At 58.0% G+C, this 23,795-nt stretch overlaps 2 protein-coding genes across 4 annotated transcripts in view; one reads left to right on the top strand and one right to left on the bottom strand.

Annotated features, from left to right (window-relative positions):
- Positions 1–16,001, bottom strand: part of LOC138638953 (zinc finger protein 484-like) — a 196,140-nt gene extending 180,139 nt beyond the window's left edge. For 2 of the 3 annotated variants that reach the window (XM_069728717.1, XM_069728716.1), the window contains exon 1: positions 15,782–15,984. The gene's annotated coding sequence lies outside the window, so the exon portion shown is untranslated. Of the gene's footprint in view, positions 1–15,781 lie in introns of all 3 variants that reach the window. The other variant, XM_069728715.1, reaches the window with a different exon arrangement.
- Positions 16,002–16,136: 135 nt separating this feature from the next.
- LOC138638952 (oocyte zinc finger protein XlCOF7.1-like) overlaps positions 16,137–23,795 on the top strand; it is a 115,192-nt gene continuing 107,533 nt past the window's right edge. Inside the window, exon 1 of the mRNA XM_069728714.1 lies at positions 16,137–16,359. Within this exon, the coding sequence (XP_069584815.1) occupies positions 16,291–16,359 (69 nt within the window). The 5' untranslated portion in view covers positions 16,137–16,290. The remainder of the gene's footprint in view (positions 16,360–23,795) is intronic.

Raw genomic sequence — 23,795 nt, 5'->3', positions numbered from 1 at the left:
TGTCCTGTGGCAGTGGCCCCCCTCCTCCCTCCTCAGGGTCTGTCCTGTGGCAGTGGCCCACTCCTCCCTCCTCAGGGTCTGTCCTGTGGCAGTGGCCCCTTCCTCCCTCCTCAGTGTCTGTCCTGTGGCAGTGGCCCCCTCCTCCCTCCTCAGTGTCTGTTCTGTGGCAGTGGCCTCCTCCTCCCTCCTCAGGGTCTGTCCTGTGGCAGTGGCCCCCTCCTCCCTCCTCAGTGTCTGTCCTGTGGCAGTGGCCCCCTCCTCCCTCCTCAGTGTCTGTCCTGTGGCAGTGGCCCCCTCCTCCCTCCTCAGTGTCTGTCCTGTGGCAGTGGCCCACTCCTCCCTCCTCAGTGTCTGTCCTGTGGCAGTGGCCTCCTCCTCCCTCCTCAGTGTCTGTCCTGTGGCAGTGGCCCCCCTCTTCCCTCCTCAGGGTCTGTCCTGTGGCAGTGGCCCACTCCTCCCTCCTCAGGGTCTGTCCTGTGGCAGTGGCCCCCTCCTCCCTCCTCAGTGTCTGTTCTGTGGCAGTGGCCTCCTCCTCCCTCCTCAGGGTCTGTCCTGTGGCAGTGGCCCCCCTCTTCCCTCCTCAGGGTCTGTCCTGTGGCAGTGGCCCACTCCTCCCTCCTCAGGGTCTGTCCTGTGGCAGTGGCCCCCTCCTCCCTCCTCAGTGTCTGTCCTGTGGCAGTGGCCCCCTCCTCCCTCCTCAGGGTCTGTCCTGTGGCAGTGGCCCCCTCCTCCCTCCTCAGTGTCTGTTCTGTGGCAGTGGCCCCCTCCTCCCTCCTCAGGGTCTGTCCTGTGGCAGTGGCCCCCTCCTCCCTCCTCAGTGTCTGTCCTGTGGCAGTGGCCCCCTCCTCCCTCCTCAGGGTCTGTCCTGTGGCAGTGGCCCCCTCCTCCCTCCTCAGTGTCTGTCCTGTGGCAGTGGCCCACTCCTCCCTCCTCAGTGTCTGTCCTGTGGCAGTGGCCCACTCCTCCCTCCTCAGGGTCTGTCCTGTGGCAGTGGCCCCCTCCTCCCTCCTCAGGGTCTGTCCTGTGGCAGTGGCCCCCTCCTCCCTCCTCAGGGTCTGTCCTGTGGCAGTGGCCTCCTCCTCCCTCCTCAGGGTCTGTCCTGTGGCAGTGGCCCCCTCCTCCCTCCTCAGGGTCTGTCCTGTGGCAGTGGCCCCCTCCCTCCTCAGGGTCTGTCCTGTGGCAGTGGCCCCCTCCCTCCTCAGGGTCTGTCCTGTGGCAGTGGCCCACTCCTCCCTCCTCAGGGTCTGTCCTGTGGCAGTGGCCCCCTCCCTCCTCAGGGTCTGTCCTGTGGCAGTGGCCCCCTCCTCCCTCCTCAGGGTCTGTCCTGTGGCAGTGGCCCAGTCCTCCCTCCTCAGTGTCTGTCCTGTGGCAGTGGCCCCCTCCTCCCTCCTCAGGGTCTGTCCTGTGGCAGTGGCCCAGTCCTCCCTCCTCAGTGTCTGTCCTGTGGCAGTGGCCCACTCCTCCCTCCTCAGGGTCTGTCCTGTGGCAGTGGCCCCCTCCTCCCTCCTCAGGGTCTGACCTGTGGCAGTGGCCCCCTCCTCCCTCCTCAGGGTCTGTCCTGTGGCAGTGGCCTCCTCCTCCCTCCTCAGGGTCTGTCCTGTGGCAGTGGCCCACTCCTCCCTCCTCAGTGTCTGTCCTGTGGCAGTGGCCCACTCCTCCCTCCTCAGGGTCTGTCCTGTGGCAGTGGCCCCCTCCTCCCTCCTCAGGGTCTGACCTGTGGCAGTGGCCCCCTCCTCCCTCCTCAGGGTCTGTCCTGTGGCAGTGGCCCCCTCCTCCCTCCTCAGGGTCTGTCCTGTGGCAGTGGCCCACTCCTCCCTCCTCAGTGTCTGTCCTGTGGCAGTGGCCCCCTCCTCCCTCCTCAGGGTCTGTCCTGTGGCAGTGGCCCCCTCCTCCCTCCTCAGGGTCTGTCCTGTGGCAGTGGCCCACTCCTCCCTCCTCAGTGTCTGTCCTGTGGCAGTGGCCCCCTCCTCCCTCCTCAGGGTCTGTCCTGTGGCAGTGGCCCCTTCCTCCCTCCTCAGGGTCTGTCCTGTGGCAGTGGCCCCCCTCTTCCCTCCTCAGGGTCTGTCCTGTGGCAGTGGCCCACTCCTCCCTCCTCAGTGTCTGTCCTGTGGCAGTGGCCCACTCCTCCCTCCTCAGTGTCTGTCCTGTGGCAGTGGCCCCTTCCTCCCTCCTCAGGGTCTGTCCTGTGGCAGTGGCCCCTTCCTCCCTCCTCAGGGTCTGTCCTGTGGCAGTGGCCCCCTCCTCCCTCCTCAGGGTCTGTCCTGTGGCAGTGGCCCCCCTCTTCCCTCCTCAGGGTCTGTCCTGTGGCAGTGGCCCACTCCTCCCTCCTCAGTGTCTGTCCTGTGGCAGTGGCCCACTCCTCCCTCCTCAGTGTCTGTCCTGTGGCAGTGGCCCACTCCTCCCTCCTCAGTGTCTGTCCTGTGGCAGTGGCCCACTCCTCCCTCCTCAGTGTCTGTCCTGTGGCAGTGGCCCCTTCCTCCCTCCTCAGGGTCTGTCCTGTGGCAGTGGCCCCCTCCTCAGGGTCTGTCCTGTGGCAGTGGCCCCCTCCTCCCTCCTCAGGGTCTGTCCTGTGGCAGTGGCCCCCTCCTCCCTCCTCAGTGCCTGTCCTGTGGCAGTGGCCTCCTCCCTCCTCAGGGTCTGTCCTGTGGCAGTGGCCCCCTCCTCCCTACTCAGGGTCTGCCCTGTGGCAGTGGCCCCTTCCTCAGGGTCAGTCCTGTGGCAGTGGCCTCCTCATCCCTCCTCAGTGCCTGTCCTGTGGCAGTGGCCCCCTCCTCCCTCCTCAGGGTCTGTCCTGTGGCAGTGGCCCCTTCCTCCCTCCTCAGGGTCTGCCCTGTGGCAGTGGCCCCTCCTCCCTCCTCAGGGTCTGTCCTGTGGCAGTGGCCCCCCTCCTCCTCCCTCCTCAGGGTCTGTCCTGTGGCAGTGGCCCCCTCCTCCTCCCTCCTCAGTCTCTGTCCTGTGGCAGTGGCCTCCTCCTCAAGGTCTGTCCTGTGGCAGTGGCCCCCTCCTCCCTTCTCAGGGTCTGTCCTGTGGCAGTGGCCCCCTCCTCCCTTCTCAGGGTCTGTCCTGTGGTAGTGGCTCCCTCCTTAGTGTCTCTCCTGTGGCAGTGGCCCCCACCTCCCTCCTCAGTGCCTGTCCTGTGGCAGTGGCCCCCTCCTCCCTTCTCAGGGTCTGTCCTGTGGCAGTGGCCCCCTCCTCCCTTCTCAGGGTCTGTCCTGTGGCAGTGGCCCCCTCCTCCCTCCTCAGTGCCTGTCCTGTGGCAGTGGCCCCCTCCTCCCTCCTCAGGGTCTGTCCTGTGGCAGTGGCCCCCTCCTTAGGGTCTGTCCTGTGGCAGTGGCCCCCTCCTCAGGGTCTGTCCTGTGGCAGTGGCCTCCTCCTCCCTCCTCAGGGTCTGTCCTGTGGCAGTGGCCCCCTCCTCCCTCCTCAGGGTCTGTCCTGTGGCAGTGGCCCCTTCCTCAGGGTCAGTCCTGTGGCAGTGGCCTCCTCCTCCCTCCTCAGTGCCTGTCCTGTGGCAGTGGCCCCCTCCTCCCTCCTCAGGGTCTGTCCTGTGGCAGTGGCCCCTTCCTCTCTCCTCAGGGTCTGTCCTGTGGCAGTGGCCCCCTCCTCCGGGTCTGTCCTGTGGCAGGGGCCCACTCCTCCCTCCTCAGTGTCTGTCCTGTGGCAGTGGCCCCCTCTTCCCTCCTCAGGGTCTGTCCTGTGGCAGTGGCCCACTCCTCCCTCCTCAGTGTCTGTCCTGTGGCAGTGGCCCCTTCCTCCCTCCTCAGGGTCTGTCCTGTGGCAGTGGCCCCCTCCTCCCTCCTCAGGGTCTGTCCTGTGGCAGTGGCCCCCTCCTCCCTCCTCAGGGTCTGTCCTGTGGCAGTGGCCCCCCTCTTCCCTCCTCAGGGTCTGTCCTGTGGCAGTGGCCCACTCCTCCCTCCTCAGGGTCTGTCCTGTGGCAGTGGCCCACTCCTCCCTCCTCAGTGTCTGTCCTGTGGCAGTGGCCCCTTCCTCCCTCCTCAGGGTCTGTCCTGTGGCAGTGGCCCCTTCCTCCCTCCTCAGGGTCTGTCCTGTGGCAGTGGCCCCCTCCTCCCTCCTCAGGGTCTGTCCTGTGGCAGTGGCCCCCCTCTTCCCTCCTCAGGGTCTGTCCTGTGGCAGTGGCCCACTCCTCCCTCCTCAGTGTCTGTCCTGTGGCAGTGGCCCACTCCTCCCTCCTCAGTGTCTGTCCTGTGGCAGTGGCCCACTCCTCCCTCCTCAGTGTCTGTCCTGTGGCAGTGGCCCCTTCCTCCCTCCTCAGGGTCTGTCCTGTGGCAGTGGCCCCCTCCTCCCTCCTCAGGGTCTGTCCTGTGGCAGTGGCCCCCTCCTCCCTCCTCAGGGTCTGTCCTGTGGCAGTGGCCCCCTCCTCCCTCCTCAGTGCCTGTCCTGTGGCAGTGGCCTCCTCCCTCCTCAGGGTCTGTCCTGTGGCAGTGGCCCCCTCCTCCCTACTCAGGGTCTGCCCTGTGGCAGTGGCCCCTTCCTCAGGGTCAGTCCTGTGGCAGTGGCCTCCTCATCCCTCCTCAGTGCCTGTCCTGTGGCAGTGGCCCCCTCCTCCCTCCTCAGGGTCTGTCCTGTGGCAGTGGCCCCTTCCTCCCTCCTCAGGGTCTGCCCTGTGGCAGTGGCCCCTCCTCCCTCCTCAGGGTCTGTCCTGTGGCAGTGGCCCCCCTCCTCCTCCCTCCTCAGGGTCTGTCCTGTGGCAGTGGCCCCCTCCTCCTCCCTCCTCAGTCTCTGTCCTGTGGCAGTGGCCTCCTCCTCAAGGTCTGTCCTGTGGCAGTGGCCCCCTCCTCCCTTCTCAGGGTCTGTCCTGTGGCAGTGGCCCCCTCCTCCCTTCTCAGGGTCTGTCCTGTGGTAGTGGCTCCCTCCTTAGTGTCTCTCCTGTGGCAGTGGCCCCCACCTCCCTCCTCAGTGCCTGTCCTGTGGCAGTGGCCCCCTCCTCCCTTCTCAGGGTCTGTCCTGTGGCAGTGGCCCCCTCCTCCCTTCTCAGGGTCTGTCCTGTGGCAGTGGCCCCCTCCTCCCTCCTCAGTGCCTGTCCTGTGGCAGTGGCCCCCTCCTCCCTCCTCAGGGTCTGTCCTGTGGCAGTGGCCCCCTCCTTAGGGTCTGTCCTGTGGCAGTGGCCCCCTCCTCAGGGTCTGTCCTGTGGCAGTGGCCTCCTCCTCCCTCCTCAGGGTCTGTCCTGTGGCAGTGGCCCCCTCCTCCCTCCTCAGGGTCTGTCCTGTGGCAGTGGCCCCTTCCTCAGGGTCAGTCCTGTGGCAGTGGCCTCCTCCTCCCTCCTCAGTGCCTGTCCTGTGGCAGTGGCCCCCTCCTCCCTCCTCAGGGTCTGTCCTGTGGCAGTGGCCCCTTCCTCTCTCCTCAGGGTCTGTCCTGTGGCAGTGGCCCCTTCCTCTCTCCTCAGTGTCTGTCCTGTGGCAGTGGCCCCCTCCTCCCTCCTCAGGGTCTGTCCTGTGGCAGTGGGCCCCTCCTCTCTCCTCAGTGTCTGTCCTGTGGCAGTGGCCCCCTCCTCCCTCCTCAGTCTCTGTCCTGTGGCAGTGGCCTCCTCCTCAAGGTCTGTCCTGTGGCAGTGGCCCCCTCCTCCCTTCTCAGGGTCTGTCCTGTGGTAGTGGCTCCCTCCTTAGTGTCTCTCCTGTGGCAGTGTCCCCAGCCTCCCTCCTCAGTGCCTGTCCTGTGGCAGTGGCCTCCTCCCTCCTCAGGGTCTGTCCTGTGGCAGTGTCCCCCTCCTCAGGGTCTGTCCTGTGGCAGTGGCCCCCTCCTCCCTTCTCAGGGTCTGTCCTGTGGCAGTGGCCCCCTCCTCCCTCCTCAGTGCCTGTCCTGTGGCAGTGGCCCCCTCCTCCCTCCTCAGGGTCTGTCCTGTGGCAGTGGCCCCCTCCTCCCTCCTCAGGGTCTGTCCTGTGGCAGTGGCCCCCTCCTCAGGGTCTGTCCTGTGGCAGTGGCCTCCTCCTCCCTCCTCAGGGTCTGTCCTGTGGCAGTGGCCCCCTCCTCAGGGTCTGTCCTGTGGCAGTAGCCCCTTCCTCAGGGTCAGTCCTGTGGCAGTGGCCCCTTCCTCAGGGTCAGTCCTGTGGCAGTGGCCTCCTCCTCCCTCCTCAGTGCCTGTCCTGTGGCAGTGGCCCCCTCCTCCCTCCTCAGGGTCTGTCCTGTGGCAGTGGCCCCTTCCTCTCTCCTCAGGGTCTGTCCTGTGGCAGTGGCCCCTTCCTCTCTCCTCAGTGTCTGTCCTGTGGCAGTGGCCCCCTCCTCCCTCATCAGGGTCTGTCCTGTGGCAGTGGCCCCCTCCTCCCTCCTCAGTGTCTGTCCTGTGGCAGTGGCCCCCTCCTCCTCCCTCCTCAGGGTCTGTCCTGTGGCAGTGGTCCCCTCCTCCTCCCTCCTCAGGGTCTGTCCTGTGGCAGTGGCCCCCTCCTCCTCCCTCCTCAGTCTCTGTCCTGTGGCAGTGGCCTCCTCCTCCCTCCTCAAGGTCTGTCCTGTGGCAGTGGCCCCCTCCTCCCTTCTCAGGGTCTGTCCTGTGGCAGCGGCCCCCTCCTCCCTCCTTAGTGTCTCTCCTGTGGCAGTGGCCCCCACCTCCCTCCTCAGTGCCTGTCCTGTGGCAGTGGCCTCCTCCCTCCTCAGGGTCTGTCCTGTGGCAGTGGCCCCCTCCTCCCTCCTCAGTGTCTCTCCTGTGGCAGTGGCCCCCTCCTACCTCCTCAGTGCCTGTCCTGTGGCAGTGGCCCCCTCCTCAGGGTCTGTCCTGTGGCAGTGGCCCCCTCCTCCCGACTCAGGGTCTGTCCTGTGGCAGTGGCCCCCTCCTCCTCCCTCCTCAGGGTCTGTCCTGTGGCAGTGGCCCCCTCCTCCCTCCTCAGGGTCTGTCCTGTGGCAGTGGCCCCCTCCTCAGGGTCTGTCCTGTGGCAGTGGCCTCCTCCTCCCTCCTCAGGGTCTGTCCTGTGGCAGTGGCCCCCTCCTCAGGGTCTGTCCTGTGGCAGTGGCCCCTTCCTCAGGGTCAGTCCTGTGGCAGTGGCCCCTTCCTCAGGGTCAGTCCTGTGGCAGTGGCCTCCTCCTCCCTCCTCAGTGCCTGTCCTGTGGCAGTGGCCCCCTCCTCCCTCCTCAGGGTCTGTCCTGTGGCAGTGGCCCCTTCCTCTCTCCTCAGGGTCTGTCCTGTGGCAGTGGCCCCTTCCTCTCTCCTCAGTGTCTGTCCTGTGGCAGTGGCCCCCTCCTCCCTCATCAGGGTCTGTCCTGTGGCAGTGGCCCCCTCCTCCCTCCTCAGTGTCTGTCCTGTGGCAGTGGCCCCCTCCTCCTCCCTCCTCAGGGTCTGTCCTGTGGCAGTGGTCCCCTCCTCCTCCCTCCTCAGGGTCTGTCCTGTGGCAGTGGCCCCCTCCTCCTCCCTCCTCAGTCTCTGTCCTGTGGCAGTGGCCTCCTCCTCCCTCCTCAAGGTCTGTCCTGTGGCAGTGGCCCCCTCGTCCTTTCTCAGGGTCTGTCCTGTGACAGTGGCCCCCTCCTCCCTCCTTAGTGTCTCTCCTGTGGCAGTGGCCCCCACCTCCCTCCTCAGTGCCTGTTCTGTGGCAGTGGCCTCCTCCCTCCTCAGGGTCTGTCCTGTGGCAGTGGCCCCCTCCTCAGGGTCTGTCCTGTGGCAGTGGCCCCCTCCTCCCTCCTCAGTGTCTCTCCTGTGGCAGTGGCCCCCTCCTACCTCCTCAGTGCCTGTCTTGTGGCAGTGGCCCCCTCCTCAGGGTCTGTCCTGTGGCAGTGGCCCCCTCCTCCCGACTCAGGGTCTGTCCTGTGGCAGTGGCGCCCTCCTCCTCCCTCCTCAGGGTCTGTCCTGTGGCAGTGGCCCCATCCTCCCTCCTCAGGGTCTGTCCTGTGGCAGTGGCCCCCATCCTCCCTCCTCAGGGTCTGTCCTGTGGCAGTGGCCCCCTCCTCCCTCCTCAGGGTCTGTCCTGTGGCAGTGACCTCCTCCTACCTTCTCAGGGTCTGTCCTGTGGCAGTGGCCTCCTCCTCCCTCCTCAGGGTCTGTCCTGTGGCAGTGGCCCCCTCCTCCCTCCTCAGGGTCTGTCCTGTGGCAGTGGCCTCCTCCTCCCTCCTCAGGGTCTGTCCTGTGGCAGTGGCCCCCTCCTCCCTCCTCAGGGTCTGTCCTGTGGCAGTGGCCCCCTCCTCCCTCCTCAGGGTCTGTCCTGTGGCAGTGGCCCCCTCCTCAGGGTCTGTCCTGTGGCAGTGGCCCCCTCCTTCCTCCTCAGTGTCTGTCCTGTGGCAGTGGCCTCCTCCTCCCTTCTCAGGGTCTGTCCTGTGGCCCCCTCCTCCCTCCTCAGGGTCTGTCCTGTGGTAGTGGCCCCCTCCTCCCTCCTCAGGGTCTGTCCTGTGGTAGTGGCCCCCTCCTCCCTCCTCAGGTTCTGTCCTGTGGCAGTGGCCCCCTCCTCCCTCCTCAGGGTCTGTCCTGTGGCAGTGGCCCCCTCCACCCTTCTCAGGGTCTGTCCTGTGGCCCCCTCCTCAGGGTCTGTCCTGTAGCAGTGGCCCCCTCCTCCCTCCTCAGGGTCTGTCCTGTGGCCCCCTCCTCCCTCCTCAGGGTCTGTCCTGTGGCAGTGGCCCCCTCCTCCCTCCTCAGGGTCTGTCCTGTGGCAGTGGCCCCCTCCTCAGGGTCTGTCCTGTGGCAGTGGTCCCCTCCTCCCTCCTCAGGGTCTGTCCTGTGGCAGTGGCCCACTCCTCCCTCCTCAGGGTCTGTCCTGTGGCAGTGGCCCACTCCTCCCTCCTCAGGGTCTGTCCTGTGGCAGTGGCCCCCTCCTCCCTCCTCAGGGTCTGTCCTGTGGCAGTGGCCCACTCCTCCCTCCTCAGGGTCTGTCCTGTGGCAGTGACCCACTCCTCCCTCCTCAGGGTCTGTCCTGTGGCAGTGGCCCCCTCCTCCCTCCTCAGGGTCTGTCCTGTGGCAGTGGCCCCCTCCTCCCTCCTCAGGGTCTGTCCTGTGGCAGTGGCCCCCTCCTCAGGGTCTGTCCTGTGGCAGTGGCCCACTCCTCCCTCCTCAGGGTCTGTCCTGTGGCAGTGGCCCCCTCCTCCCTCCTCAGGGTCTGTCCTGTGGCAGTGGCCCCCTCCTCCCTCCTCAGGGTCTGTCCTGTGGCAGTGGCCCCCTCCTCCCTCCTCAGTGTCTGTCCTGTGGCAGTGGCCTCCTCCTCCCTCCTCAGGGTCTGTCCTGTGGCAGTGGCCCCCTCCTCCCTCCTCAGTGTCTGTCCTGTGGCAGTGGCCCCCTCATCAGGGTCTGTCCTGTGGCAGTGGCCCCCTCCTTCCTCCTCAGTGTCTGTCCTGTGGCAGTGGCCTCCTCCTCCCTTCTCAGGGTCAGTCCAGTGGCCCCCTCCTCCCTCCTCAGGGTCTGTCCTGTGGTAGTGGCCCCCTCCTCCCTCCTCAGGGTCTGTCCTGTGGTAGTGGCCCCCTCCTCCCTCCTCAGGTTCTGTCCTGTGGCAGTGGCCCCCTCCTACCTCCTCAGGGTCTGTCCTGTGGCAGTGGCCTCCTCCTCCCTTCTCAGGGTCTGTCCTGTGGCCCCCTCCTCAGGGTCTGTCCTGTGGCAGTGGCCCCCTCCTCCCTCCTCAGGGTCTGTCCTGTGGCCTCCTCCTCCCTCCTCAGGGTCTGTCCTGTGGCAGTGGCCCCCTCCTCCCTCCTCAGGGTCTGTCCTGTGGCAGTGGCCCCCTCCTCCCTCCTCAGGGTCTGTCCTGTGGCAGTGGCCCACTCCTCCCTCCTCAGGGTCTGTCCTGTGGCAGTGGCCCACTCCTCCCTCCTCAGGGTCTGTCCTGTGGCAGTGGCCCCCTCCTCCCTCCTCAGGGTCTGTCCTGTGGCAGTGGCCCACTCCTCCCTCCTCAGGGTCTGTCCTGTGGCAGTGGCCCACTCCTCCCTCCTCAGGGTCTGTCCTGTGGCAGTGGCCTCCTCCTCCCTCCTCAGGGTCTGTCCTGTGGCAGTGGCCCCCTCCTCCCTCCTCAGGGTCTGTCCTGTGGCAGTGGCCCCCTCCTCCCTCCTCAGGGTCTGTCCTGTGGCAGTGGCCCCCTCCTCAGGGTCTGTCCAGTGGCAGTGGCCCCCTCCTTCCTCCTCAGTGTCTGTCCTGTGGCAGTGGCCTCCTCCTCCCTTCTCAGGGTCTGTCCTGTGGCCCCCTCCTCCATCCTCAGGGTCTGTCCTGTGGTAGTGGCCCCCTCCTCCCTCCTCAGGGTCTGTCCTGTGGTAGTGGCCCCCTCCTCCCTCCTCAGGGTCTGTCCTGTGGTAGTGGCCCCCTCCTCCCTCCTCAGGGTCTGTCCTGTGGTAGTGGCCCACTCCTCCCTCCTCAGGGTCTGTCCTGTGGCAGTGGCCCACTCCTCCCTCCTCAGGGTTTGTCCTGTGGCAGTGGCCCACTCCTCCCTCCTCAGGGTCTGTCCTGTGGCAGTGGCCCCCTCCTCCCTCCTCAGGGTCTGTCCTGTGGCAGTGGCCCCCTCCTCCCTCCTCAGGGTCTGTCCTGTGGCAGTGGCCCCCTCCTCCCTCCTCAGGGTCTGTCCTGTGGCAGTGGCCCACTCCTCCCTCCTCAGGGTCTGTCTTGTGGCAGTGGCCCACTCCTCCCTCCTCAGGGTCTGTCCTGTGGCAGTGGCCTCCTCCTCCCTCCTCAGGGTCTGTCCTGTGGCAGTGGCCCCCTCCTCCCTCCTCAGGGTCTGTCCTGTGGCAGTGGCCCCCTCCTCAGGGTCTGTCCTGTGGCAGTGGCCTCCTCCTCCCTTCTCAGGGTCTGTCCTGTGGCCCCCTCCTCCCTCCTCAGGGTCTGTCGTGTGGCAGTGGCCCCCTCCTCCCTCCTCAGGGTCTGTCCTGTGGCAGTGGCCCCCTCCTCCCTCCTCAGGGTCTGTCCTGTGGCAGTGGCCCCCTCCTCCCTCCTCAGGGTCTGTCCTGTGGCCCCCTCCTCCCTCCTCAGGGTCTGTCATGTGGCAGTGGCCCCCTCCTCAGGGTCTGTCCTGTGGCAGTGGCCCCCTCCTCCCTCCTCAGGGTCTTTCCTGTGGCCCCCTCCTCCCTCCTCAGGGTCTGTCCTGTGGCAGTGGCCCCCTCCTCAGGGTCTGTCCTGTGGCAGTGGCCCCCTCCTCCCTCCTCAGGGTCTGTCCTGTGGCCCCCTCCTCCCTCCTCAGGGTCTGTCCTGTGGCAGTGGCCCCCTCCTCCCTCCTCAGGGTCTGTCCTGTGGCAGTGGCCCCCTCCTCCCTCCTCAGGGTCTGTCCTGTGGCCCCCTCCTTCCTCCTCTGTGTCTGTCCTGTGGCAGTGGCCCCCTCCTCCCTCCTCAGGGTCTGTCCTGTGGTGCCCCCCTCCTCCCTCCTCAGGGTCTGTCCTGTGGCAGTGGCCCCCTCCTCCCTCCTCAGGGTCTGTCCTGTGGCAGTGGCCTCCTCCTCCCTCCTCAGGGTCTGTCCTGTGGCAGTGGCCTCCTCCTCCCTCCTCAGGGTCTGTCCTGTGGCAGTGGCCCCCTCCTCCCTCCTCAGGGTCTGTCCTGTGGCAGTGGCCTCCTCTTCCCTCCTCAGTGTCTGTCCTGTGGCAGTGGCCCCCTCCTCAGGGTCTGTCCTGTGGCAGTGGCCCCCTCCTCCGGGTCTGTCCTGTGGCAGTGGCCCCCTCCTCCCTCCTCAGGGTCTGTCCTGTGGCAGTGGCCTCCTCCTCCCTCCTCAGGGTCTGTCCTGTGGCAGCGGCCCCCTCCTCCCTCCTCAGGGTCTGTCCTGTGGCAGTGGCCCCCTCCTCCCTCCTCAGTCTCTGTCCTGTGGCAGTGTCCTCCTCCTCAAGGTCTGTCCTGTGGCAGTGGCCCCCTCCTCCCTTCTCAGGGTCTGTCCTGTGGTAGTGGCTCCCTCCTTAGTGTCTCTCCTGTGGCAGTGGCCCCCACCTCCCTCCTCAGTGCCTGTCCTGTGGCAGTGGCCCCCTCCTCCCTTCTCAGGGTCTGTCCTGTGGCAGTGGCCCCCTCCTCCCTTCTCAGGGTCTATCCTGTGGCAGTGGCCCCCTCCTCCCTCCTCAGTGCCTGTCTAGTGGCAGTGGCCCCCTCCTCCCTCCTCAGGGTCTGTCCTGTGGCAGTGGCCCCCTCCTCAGGGTCTGTCCTGTGGCAGTGGCCCCCTCCTCAGGGTCTGTCCTGTGGCAGTGGCCTCCTCCTCCCTCCTCAGGGTCTGTCCTGTGGCAGTGGCCCCCTCCTCCCTCCTCAGGGTCTGTCCTGTGGCAGTGGCCCCTTCCTCAGGGTCAGTCCTGTGGCAGTGGTCTCCTCCTCCCTCCTCAGTGCCTGTCCTGTGGCAGTGGCCCCCTCCTCCCTCCTCAGGGTCTGTCCTGTGGCAGTGGCCCCTTCCTCTCTCCTCAGGGTCTGTCCTGTGGCAGTGGCCCCCTCCTCCCTCCTCAGGGTCTGTCCTGTGGCAGTCTGTCCTGTGGTAGTGGCTCCCTCCTTAGTGTCTCTCCTGTGGCAGTGTCCCCAGCCTCCCTCCTCAGTGCCTGTCCTGTGGCAGTGGCCTCCTCCCTCCTCAGGGTCTGTCCTGTGGCAGTGGCCCCCTCCTCAGGGTCTGTCCTGTGGCAGTGGCCCCCTCCTCCCTCCTCAGTGCCTGTCCTGTGGCAGTGGCCCCCTCCTCCCTCCTCAGGGTCTGTCCTGTGGCAGTGGCCCCCTCCTCCCTCCTCAGGGTCTGTCCTGTGGCAGTGGCCCCCTCCTCCCTCCTCAGGGTCTGTCCTGTGGCAGTGGCCCCCTCCTCCCTCCTCAGGGTCTGTCCTGTGGCAGTGGCCCCCTCCTCCCTCCTCAGGGTCTGTCCTGTGGCAGTGGGCCCCTCCTTTCTCCTCAGTGTCTGTCCTGTGGCAGTGGCCCCCTCCTCCCTCCTCAGTCTCTGTCCTGTGGCAGTGGCCTCCTCCTCAAGGTCTGTCCTGTGGCAGTGGCCCCCTCCTCCCTTCTCAGGGTCTGTCCTGTGGTAGTGGCTCCCTCCTTAGTGTCTCTCCTGTGGCAGTGTCCCCAGCCTCCCTCCTCAGTGCCTGTCCTGTGGCAGTGGCCTCCTCCCTCCTCAGGGTCTGTCCTGTGGCAGTGGCCCCCTCCTCAGGGTCTGTCCTGTGGCAGTGGCCCCCTCCTCCCTCCTCAGGGTCTGTCCTGTGGCAGTGGCCCCCTCCTCCCTCCTCAGTGCCTGTCCTGTGGCAGTGGCCCCCTCCTCCCTCCTCAGGGTCTGTCCTGTGGCAGTGGCCCCCTCCTCCCTCCTCAGTGCCTGTCCTGTGGCAGTGGCCCCCTCCTCCCTCCTCAGGGTCTGTCCTGTGGCAGTGGCCCCCTCCTCCCTCCTCAGGGTCTGTCCTGTGGCAGTGGCCCCCTCCTCCCTCCTCAGGGTCTGTCCTGTGGCAGTGGCCCCCTCCTCCCTCCTCAGGGTCTGTCCTGTGGCAGTGGCCCCCTCCTCCCTCCTCAGGGTCTGTTCTGTGGCAGTGGCCCCCTCCTCCCTCCTCAGGGTCTGTCGTGTGGCAGTGGCCCCCTCCTCCCTCCTCAGTGTCTGTCCTGTGGCAGTGGCCCCCTCCTCCCTCCTCAGGGTCTGTCCTGTGACAGTGGCCCCCTCCTCCCTCCTCAGGGTCAGTCCTGTGGCAGTGGCCTCCTCCTCCCTCCTCAGTGTCTGTCCTGTGGCAGTGGCCCCCCTCTTCCCTCCTCAGGGTCTGTCCTGTGGCAGTGGCCCACTCCTCCCTCCTCAGGGTCTGTCCTGTGGCAGTGGCCTCCTCCTCCCTCCTCAGTGTCTGTCCTGTGGCAGTGGCCCCCCTCTTCCCTCCTCAGGGTCTGTCCTGTGGCAGTGGCCCACTCCTCCCTCCTCAGGGTCTGTCCTGTGGCAGTGGCCCCTTCCTCCCTCCTCAGTGTCTGTCCTGTGGCAGTGGCCCCCTCCTCCCTCCTCAGTGTCTGTCCTGTGGCAGTGGCCTCCTCCTCCCTCCTCAGGGTCTGTCCTGTGGCAGTGGCCCACTCCTCCCTCCTCAGTGTCTGTCCTGTGGCAGTGGCCTCCTCCTCCCTCCTCAGTGTCTGTCCTGTGGCAGTGGCCCCCTCCTCCCTCCTCAGTGTCTGTCCTGTGGCAGTGGCCTCCTCCTCCCTCCTCAGGGTCTGTCCTGTGGCAGTGGCCCACTCCTCCCTCCTCAGTGTCTGTCCTGTGGCAGTGGCCTCCTCCTCCCTCCTCAGTGTCTGTCCTGTGGCAGTGGCCCCCCTCCTCCCTCCTCAGGGTCTGTCCTGTGGCAGTGGCCCACTCCTCCCTCCTCAGGGTCTGTCCTGTGGCAGTGGCCCCTTCCTCCCTCCTCAGTGTCTGTCCTGTGGCAGTGGCCCCCTCCTCCCTCCTCAGTGTCTGTTCTGTGGCAGTGGCCTCCTCCTCCCTCCTCAGGGTCTGTCCTGTGGCAGTGGCCCCCTCCTCCCTCCTCAGTGTCTGTCCTGTGGCAGTGGCCCCCTCCTCCCTCCTCAGTGTCTGTCCTGTGGCAGTGGCCCCCTCCTCCCTCCTCAGTGTCTGTCCTGTGGCAGTGGCCCACTCCTCCCTCCTCAGTGTCTGTCCTGTGGCAGTGGCCTCCTCCTCCCTCCTCAGTGTCTGTCCTGTGGCAGTGGCCCCCCTCTTCCCTCCTCAGGGTCTGTCCTGTGGCAGTGGCCCACTCCTCCCTCCTCAGGGTCTGTCCTGTGGCAGTGGCCCCCTCCTCCCTCCTCAGTGTCTGTTCTGTGGCAATGGCCTCCTCCTCCCTCCTCAGGGTCTGTCCTGTGGCAGTGGCCCCCCTCTTCCCTCCTCAGGGTCTGTCCTGTGGCAGTGGCCCACTCCTCCCTCCTCAGGGTCTGTCCTGTGGCAGTGGCCCCCTCCTCCCTCCTCAGTGTCTGTCCTGTGGCAGTGGCCCCCTCCTCCCTCCTCAGGGTCTGTCCTGTGGCAGTGGCCCCCTCCTCCCTCCTCAGTGTCTGTTCTGTGGCAGTGGCCCCCTCCTCCCTCCTCAGGGTCTGTCCTGTGGCAGTGGCCCCCTCCTCCCTCCTCAGTGTCTGTCCTGTGGCAGTGGCCCCCTCCTCCCTCCTCAGGGTCTGTCCTGTGGCAGTGGCCCCCTCCTCCCTCCTCAGTGTCTGTCCTGTGGCAGTGGCCCACTCCTCCCTCCTCAGTGTCTGTCCTGTGGCAGTGGCCCACTCCTCCCTCCTCAGGGTCTGTCCTGTGGCAGTGGCCCCCTCCTCCCTCCTCAGGGTCTGTCCTGTGGCAGTGGCCCCCTCCTCCCTCCTCAGGGTCTGTCCTGTGGCAGTGGCCTCCTCCTCCCTCCTCAGGGTCTGTCCTGTGGCAGTGGCCCCCTCCTCCCTCCTCAGGGTCTGTCCTGTGGCAGTGGCCCCCTCCCTCCTCAGGGTCTGTCCTGTGGCAGTGGCCCCCTCCCTCCTCAGGGTCTGTCCTGTGGCAGTGGCCCACTCCTCCCTCCTCAGGGTCTGTCCTGTGGCAGTGGCCCCCTCCCTCCTCAGGGTCTGTCCTGTGGCAGTGGCCCCCTCCTCCCTCCTCAGGGTCTGACCTGTGGCAGTGGCCCCCTCCTCCCTCCTCAGGGTCTGTCCTGTGGCAGTGGCCTCCTCCTCCCTCCTCAGGGTCTGTCCTGTGGCAGTGGCCCACTCCTCCCTCCTCAGTGTCTGTCCTGTGGCAGTGGCCCACTCCTCCCTCCTCAGGGTCTGTCCTGTGGCAGTGGCCCCCTCCTCCCTCCTCAGGGTCTGACCTGTGGCAGTGGCCCCCTCCTCCCTCCTCAGGGTCTGTCCTGTGGCAGTGGCCCCCTCCTCCCTCCTCAGGGTCTGTCCTGTGGCAGTGGCCCACTCCTCCCTCCTCAGGGTCTGTCCTGTGGCAGTGGCCCCCTCCTCCCTCCTCAGGGTCTGTCCTGTGGCAGTGGCCCCCTCCTCCCTCCTCACCTGAGACTGTGTCTTGCAGAGAAGTCTCCGATTATCCCCGTTATTGCTGTAGTAAATCCAGGAGCGGCCCCTCCCTCACACTGCAGCCCCGGGCGGGGGAATAACAGGAAAGAAGGATCCGAGTGTGGAAATCCGCAATAGTGAAGCGGAGACTGCAGGACCTGTGTGTACAGCGGCGACACCGACTGCGGCTGCTCCAGGACCTGAGGAGACACCACGTGACTGAGGGGCGGAGCTCCGCATCTGTCAGCTCCAGCCTTCCTGCAAACAAGAGATGACGTGACCAATAGTCACATGACATTGACGTCATCACAGGTCCTGCACCACAACTAATCTGCTGAGCTCCGCCCCTCCTGGTCACATGGTGCTGACGTCACCACAGGTCCTTCATCTCTACAGTGCAGCTGCCGCAGCTTGTTCTCTCTGGTGTCAGCCATAATTATAGAGAAGCCGGAAGGTCTCCATCCCCCGACATCATCCAACATCTGTCACCGGAGCGACGGCCGAGGATGGAGGCAGAGACGTCCCGAAGAATCATCGCCTGCGCCCTGGAGATCATCTCCCTGCTGAGCGGAGAGGTAACTGCCCCATATATCTATAATCTGCTGAGAGGAAACTGCTACATATATCTATAATCTGCTGAGAGGAAACTGCTCCATATATCTATAATCTGCTGAGCGGAAACTGCTCCATATATCTATAATCTGCTGAGAGGTAACTGCTCCATATATCTATAATCTGCTGAGAGGAAACTGCTCCATATATCTATAATCTGCTGAGCGGAGAGGAAACTGCTCCATATATCTATAATCTGCTGAGAGGAAACTGCTCCATATATCTATAATCTGCTGAGCGGAAACTGCTCCATATATCTATAATCTGCTGAGAGGAAACTGCTCCATATATCTATAATCTGCTGAGCGGAAACTGCTCCATATATCTATAATCTGCTGAGAGGTAACTGCTCCATATATCTATAATCTGCTGAGCGGAAACTGCTCCATATATCTATAATCTGCTGAGAGGAAACTGCTCCATATATCTATAATCTGCTGAGAGGAAACTGCTCCATATATCTATAATCTGCTGAGAGGAAACTGCTCCATATATCTATAATCTGCTGAGAGGAAACTGCTCCATATATCTATAATCTGCTGAGCGGAAACTGCTCCATATATCTATAATCTGCTGAGAGGTAACTGCTCCATATATCTATAATCTGCTGAGAGGTAACTGCTCCATATATCTATAATCTGCTGAGCGGAAACTGCTCCATATATCTATAATCTGCTGAGAGGAAACTGCCCCATATATCTATAATCTGCTGAGAGGAAACTGCTCCATATATCTATAATCTGCTGAGCGGAAACTGCTCCATATATCTATAATCTGCTGAGAGGAAACTGCTCCATATATCTATAATCTGCTGAGAGGAAACTGCTCCATATATCTATAATCTGCTGAGAGGAAACTGCTCCATATATCTATAATCTGCTGAGAGGAAACTGCTCCATATATCTATAATCTGCTGAGAGGAAACTGCTCCATATATCTATAATCTGCTGAGAGGAAACTGCTCCATATATCTATAATCTGCTGAGAGGAAACTGCTCCATATATCTATAATCTGCTGATAGGAAACTGCTCCATATATCTATAATCTGCTGAGAGGAAACTGCTCCATATATCTATAATCTGCTGAGAGGAAACTGCTCCATATATCTATAATCTGCTGAGAGGAAACTGCTCCATATATCTATAATCTGCTGAGAGGAAACTGCTCCATATATCTATAATCTGCTGAGAGGAAACTGCTCCATATATCTATAATCTGCTGAGAGGAAACTGCTCCATATATCTATATTCTGCTGAGAGGAAACTGCTCCATATATCTATAATCTGCTGAGAGGAAACTGCTCCATATATCTATAATCTGCTGAGAGGAAACTGCCCCATATATCTATAATCTGCTGAGCGGAAACTGCTCCATATATCTATAATCTGCTGAGAGGAAACTGCTCCATATATCTATAATCTGCTGAGAGGAAACTGCTCCATATATCTATAATCTGCTGAGAGGAAACTGCTCCATATATCTATAATCTGCTGAGAGGAAACTGCTCCATATATCTATAATCTGCTGAGAGGAAACTGCTCCATATATCTATAATCTGCTGATAGGAAACTGCTCCATATATCTATAATCTGCTGAGAGGAAACTGCTCCATATATCTATAATCTGCTGAGAGGAAACTGCTCCATATATCTATAATCTGCTGAGAGGAAACTGCTCCATATATCTATAATCTGCTGAGCGGAAACTGCTCCATATATCTATAATCTGCTGAGAGGAAACTGCTCCATATATCTATAATCTGCTGAGAGGAAACTGCTCCATATATCTATAATCTGCTGAGAGGAAACTGCTCCATATATCTATAATCTGCTGAGAGGAAACTGCTCCATATATCTATAATCTGCTGAGAGGTAACTGCTCCATATATCTATAATCTGCTGAGCGGAAACTGCTCCATATATCTATAATCTGCTGAGCGGAAACTGCCTCATATATCTATAATCTGCTGAGAGGAAACTGCTCCATATATCTATAATCTGCTGAGAGGAAACTGCTCCATATATCTATAATCTGCTGAGAGGAAACTGCCTCATATATCTATAATCTGCTGAGCGGAAACTGCTCCATATATCTATAATCTGCTGAGAGGTAACTGCTCCATATATCTATAATCTGCTGAGAGGAAACTGCTCCATATATCTATAATCTGCTGAGAGGAAACTGCTCCATATATCTATAATCTGCTGAGAGGAAACTGCTCCATATATCTATAATCTGCTGAGAGGTAACTGCTCCATATATCTATAATCTGCTGAGAGGTAACTGCTCCATATATCTATAATCTGCTGAGAGGAAACTGCTCCATATATCTATAATCTGCTGAGAGGAAACTGCTCCATATATCTATAATCTGCTGAGAGGAAACTGCTCCATATATCTATAATCTGCTGAGCGGAAACTGCTCCATATATCTATAATCTGCTGAGAGGAAACTGCTCCATATATCTATAATCTGCTGAGAGGAAACTGCTCCATATATCTATAATCTGCTGAGAGGTAACTGCTCCATATATCTATAATCTGCTGAGCGGAAACTGCTCCATATATCTATAATCTGCTGAGAGGAAACTGCTCCATATATCTATAATCTGCTGAGAGGAAACTGCTCCATATATCTATAATCTGCTGAGAGGTAACTGCTCCATATATCTATAATCTGCTGAGCGGAAACTGCTCCATATATCTATAATCTGCTGAGATGAAACTGCTCCATATATCTATAATCTGCTGAGAGGAAACTGCTCCATATATCTATAATCTGCTGAGAGGAAACTGCTCCATATATCTATAATCTGCTGAGCGGAAACTGCTCCATATATCTATAATCTGCTGAGCGGAAACTGCTCCATATATCTATAATCTGCTGAGAGGAAACTGCTCCATATATCTATAATCTGCTGAGAGGAAACTGCTCCATATATCTATAATCTGCTGAGCGGAAACTGCTCCATATATCTATAATCTGCTGAGCGGAAACTGCTCCATATATCTATAATCTGCTGAGCGGAAACTGCTCCATATATCTATAATCTGCTGAGAGGAAACTGCTCCATATATCTATAATCTGCTGAGAGGAAACTGCTCCATATATCTATAATCTGCTGAGCGGAAACTGCTCCATATATCTATAATCTGCTGAGAGGAAACTGCTCCATATATCTATAATCTGCTGAGAGGAAACTGCTCCATATATCTATAATCTGCTGAGAGGTAACTGCTCCATATATCTATAATCTGCTGAGCGGAAACTGCTCCATATATCTATAATCTGCTGAGAGGAAACTGCTCCATATATCTATAATCTGCTGAGAGGAAACTGCTCCATATATCTATAATCTGCTGAGAGGAAACTGCTCCATATATCTATAATCTGCTGAGCGGAAACTGCTCCATATATCTATAATCTGCTGAGCGGAAACTGCTCCATATATCTATAATCTGCTGAGAGGAAACTGCTCCATATATCTATAATCTGCTGAGAGGAAACTGCTCCATATATCTATAATCTGCTGAGAGGTAACTGCCCCATATATCTATAATCTGCTGAGAGGAAACTGCTCCATATATCTATAATCTGCTGAGCGGAAACTGCTCCATATATCTATAATCTGCTGAGAGGAAACTGCTCCATATATCTATAATCTGCTGAGCGGAAACTGCTCCATATATCTATAATCTGCTGAGAGGAAACTGCTCCATATATCTATAATCTGCTGAGAGGAAACTGCTCCATATATCTATAATCTGCTGAGAGGAAACTGCTCCATATATCTATAATCTGCTGAGCGGAAACTGCTCCATATATCTATAATCTGCTGAGAGGTAACTGCTCCATATATCTATAATCTGCTGAGAGGTAACTGCTCCATATATCTATAATCTGCTGAGAGGAAACTGCTCCATATATCTATAATCTGCTGAGCGGAAACTGCTCCATATATCTATAATCTGCTGAGAGGAAACTGCCCCATATATCTATAATCTGCTGAGCGGAAACTGCTCCATATATCTATAATCTGCTGAGCGGAAACTGCTCCATATATCTATAATCTGCTGAGAGGAAACTGCCCCATATATCTATAATCTGCTGAGAGGAAACTGCTCCATATATCTATAATCTGCTGAGCGGAAACTGCTCCATATATCTATAATCTGCTGAGAGGAAACTGCTCCATATATCTATAATCTGCTGAGAGGAAACTGCTCCATATATCTATAATCTGCTGAGAGGAAACTGCTCCATATATCTATAATCTGCTGAGAGGAAACTGCTCCATATATCTATAATCTGCTGAGAGGAAACTGCTCCATATATCTATAATCTGCTGAGAGGAAACTGCTCCATATATCTATAATCTGCTGAGAGGAAACTGCTCCATATATCTATAATCTGCTGATAGGAAACTGCTCCATATATCTATAATCTGCTGAGAGGAAACTGCTCCATATATCTATAATCTGCTGAGAGGAAACTGCTCCATATATCTATAATCTGCTGAGAGGAAACTGCTCCATATATCTATAATCTGCTGAGAGGAAACTGCTCCATATATCTATAATCTGCTGAGAGGAAACTGCCCCATATATCTATAATCTGCTGAGCGGAAACTGCTCCATATATCTATAATCTGCTGAGAGGAAACTGCTCCATATATCTATAATCTGCTGAGAGGAAACTGCTCCATATATCTATAATCTGCTGAGAGGAAACTGCTCCATATATCTATAATCTGCTGATAGGAAACTGCTCCATATATCTATAATCTGCTGAGAGGAAACTGCTCCATATATCTATAATCTGCTGAGAGGAAACTGCTCCATATATCTATAATCTGCTGAGAGGAAACTGCTCCATATATCTATAATCTGCTGAGCGGAAACTGCTCCATATATCTATAATCTGCTGAGAGGAAACTGCTCCATATATCTATAATCTGCTGAGAGGAAACTGCTCCATATATCTATAATCTGCTGAGAGGAAACTGCTCCATATATCTATAATCTGCTGAGAGGAAACTGCTCCATATATCTATAATCTGCTGAGAGGTAACTGCTCCATATATCTATAATCTGCTGAGCGGAAACTGCTCCATATATCTATAATCTGCTGAGCGGAAACTGCCTCATATATCTATAATCTGCTGAGAGGAAACTGCTCCATATATCTATAATCTGCTGAGAGGAAACTGCTCCATATATCTATAATCTGCTGAGAGGAAACTGCCTCATATATCTATAATCTGCTGAGCGGAAACTGCTCCATATATCTATAATCTGCTGAGAGGTAACTGCTCCATATATCTATAATCTGCTGAGAGGAAACTGCTCCATATATCTATAATCTGCTGAGAGGAAACTGCTCCATATATCTATAATCTGCTGAGAGGAAACTGCTCCATATATCTATAATCTGCTGAGAGGTAACTGCTCCATATATCTATAATCTGCTGAGAGGTAACTGCTCCATATATCTATAATCTGCTGAGAGGAAACTGCTCCATATATCTATAATCTGCTGAGAGGAAACTGCTCCATATATCTATAATCTGCTGAGAGGAAACTGCTCCATATATCTATAATCTGCTGAGCGGAAACTGCTCCATATATCTATAATCTGCTGAGAGGAAACTGCTCCATATATCTATAATCTGCTGAGAGGAAACTGCTCCATATATCTATAATCTGCTGAGAGGTAACTGCTCCATATATCTATAATCTGCTGAGCGGAAACTGCTCCATATATCTATAATCTGCTGAGAGGAAACTGCTCCATATATCTATAATCTGCTGAGAGGAAACTGCTCCATATATCTATAATCTGCTGAGAGGTAACTGCTCCATATATCTATAATCTGCTGAGCGGAAACTGCTCCATATATCTATAATCTGCTGAGAGGAAACTGCTCCATATATCTATAATCTGCTGAGAGGAAACTGCTCCATATATCTATAATCTGCTGAGAGGAAACTGCTCCATATATCTATAATCTGCTGAGCGGAAACTGCTCCATATATCTATAATCTGCTGAGCGGAAACTGCTCCATATATCTATAATCTGCTGAGAGGAAACTGCTCCATATATCTATAATCTGCTGAGAGGAAACTGCTCCATATATCTATAATCTGCTGAGAGGTAACTGCCCCATATATCTATAATCTGCTGAGAGGAAACTGCTCCATATATCTATAATCTGCTGAGAGGAAACTGCTCCATATATCTATAATCTGCTGAGAGGAAACTGCTCCATATATCTATTATCTGCTGAGAGGAAACTGCTCCATATATCTATAATCTGCTGAGCGGAAACTGCTCCATATATCTATAATCTGCTGAGAGGAAACTGCTCCATATATCTATAATCTGCTGAGAGGAAACTGCTCCATATATCTATAATCTGCTGAGAGGAAACTGCTCCATATATCTATAATCTGCTGAGAGGTAACTGCTCCATATATCTATTATCTGCTGAGAGGAAACTGCTCCATATATCTAATCTGCTGAGAGGAAACTGCTCCATATATCTATAATCTGCTGAGCGGAGAGGAAACTGCTCCATATATCTATAATCTGCTGAGAGGTAACTGCTCCATATATCTATAATCTGCTGAGAGGAAACTGCTCCATATATCTATAATCTGCTGAGAGGAAACTGCTCCATATATCTATTATCTGCTGAGAGGAAACTGCTCCATATATCTATAATCTGCTGAGAGGAAACTGCTCCATATATCTATAATCTGCTGAGAGGAAACTGCTCCATATATCTATTATCTGCTGAGAGGAAACTGCTCCATATATCTATAATCTGCTGAGCGGAAACTGCTCCATATATCTATAATCTGCTGAGAGGAAACTGCTCCATATATCTATAATCTGCTGAGAGGTAACTGCTCCATATATCTATAATCTGCTGAGAGGAAACTGCTCCATATATCTATAATGTGCTGAGAGGAAACTGCTCCATATATCTATAATCTGCTGAGAGGTAACTGCTCCATATATCTATTATCTGCTGAGAGGAAACTGCTCCATATATCTAATCTGCTGAGAGGAAACTGCTCCATATATCTATAATCTGCTGAGCGGAGAGGAAACTGCTCCATATATCTATAATCTGCTGAGAGGAAACTGCTCCATATATCTATAATCTGCTGAGAGGAAACTGCTCCATATATCTAATCTGCTGAGAGGAAACTGCTCCATATATCTATAATCTGCTGAGAGGAAACTGCTCCATATATGTATAATCTGCGGAGAGGTAACTGCTCCATATATCTATAATCTGCGGAGAGGAAACTGCTCCATATATCTATAATCTGCTGAGAGGAAACTGCTCCATATATCTATAATCTGCTGGGAGGAAACTGCTCCATAT

This window comes from Ranitomeya imitator, chromosome 5 (assembly GCF_032444005.1).
Source record: "Ranitomeya imitator isolate aRanImi1 chromosome 5, aRanImi1.pri, whole genome shotgun sequence".
Lineage (NCBI taxonomy): Eukaryota > Metazoa > Chordata > Amphibia > Anura > Dendrobatidae > Ranitomeya > Ranitomeya imitator.
The sequence above is the reverse complement of the archived record's forward strand: the minus strand, read 5'-3'. Positions and strand labels throughout refer to the sequence as shown.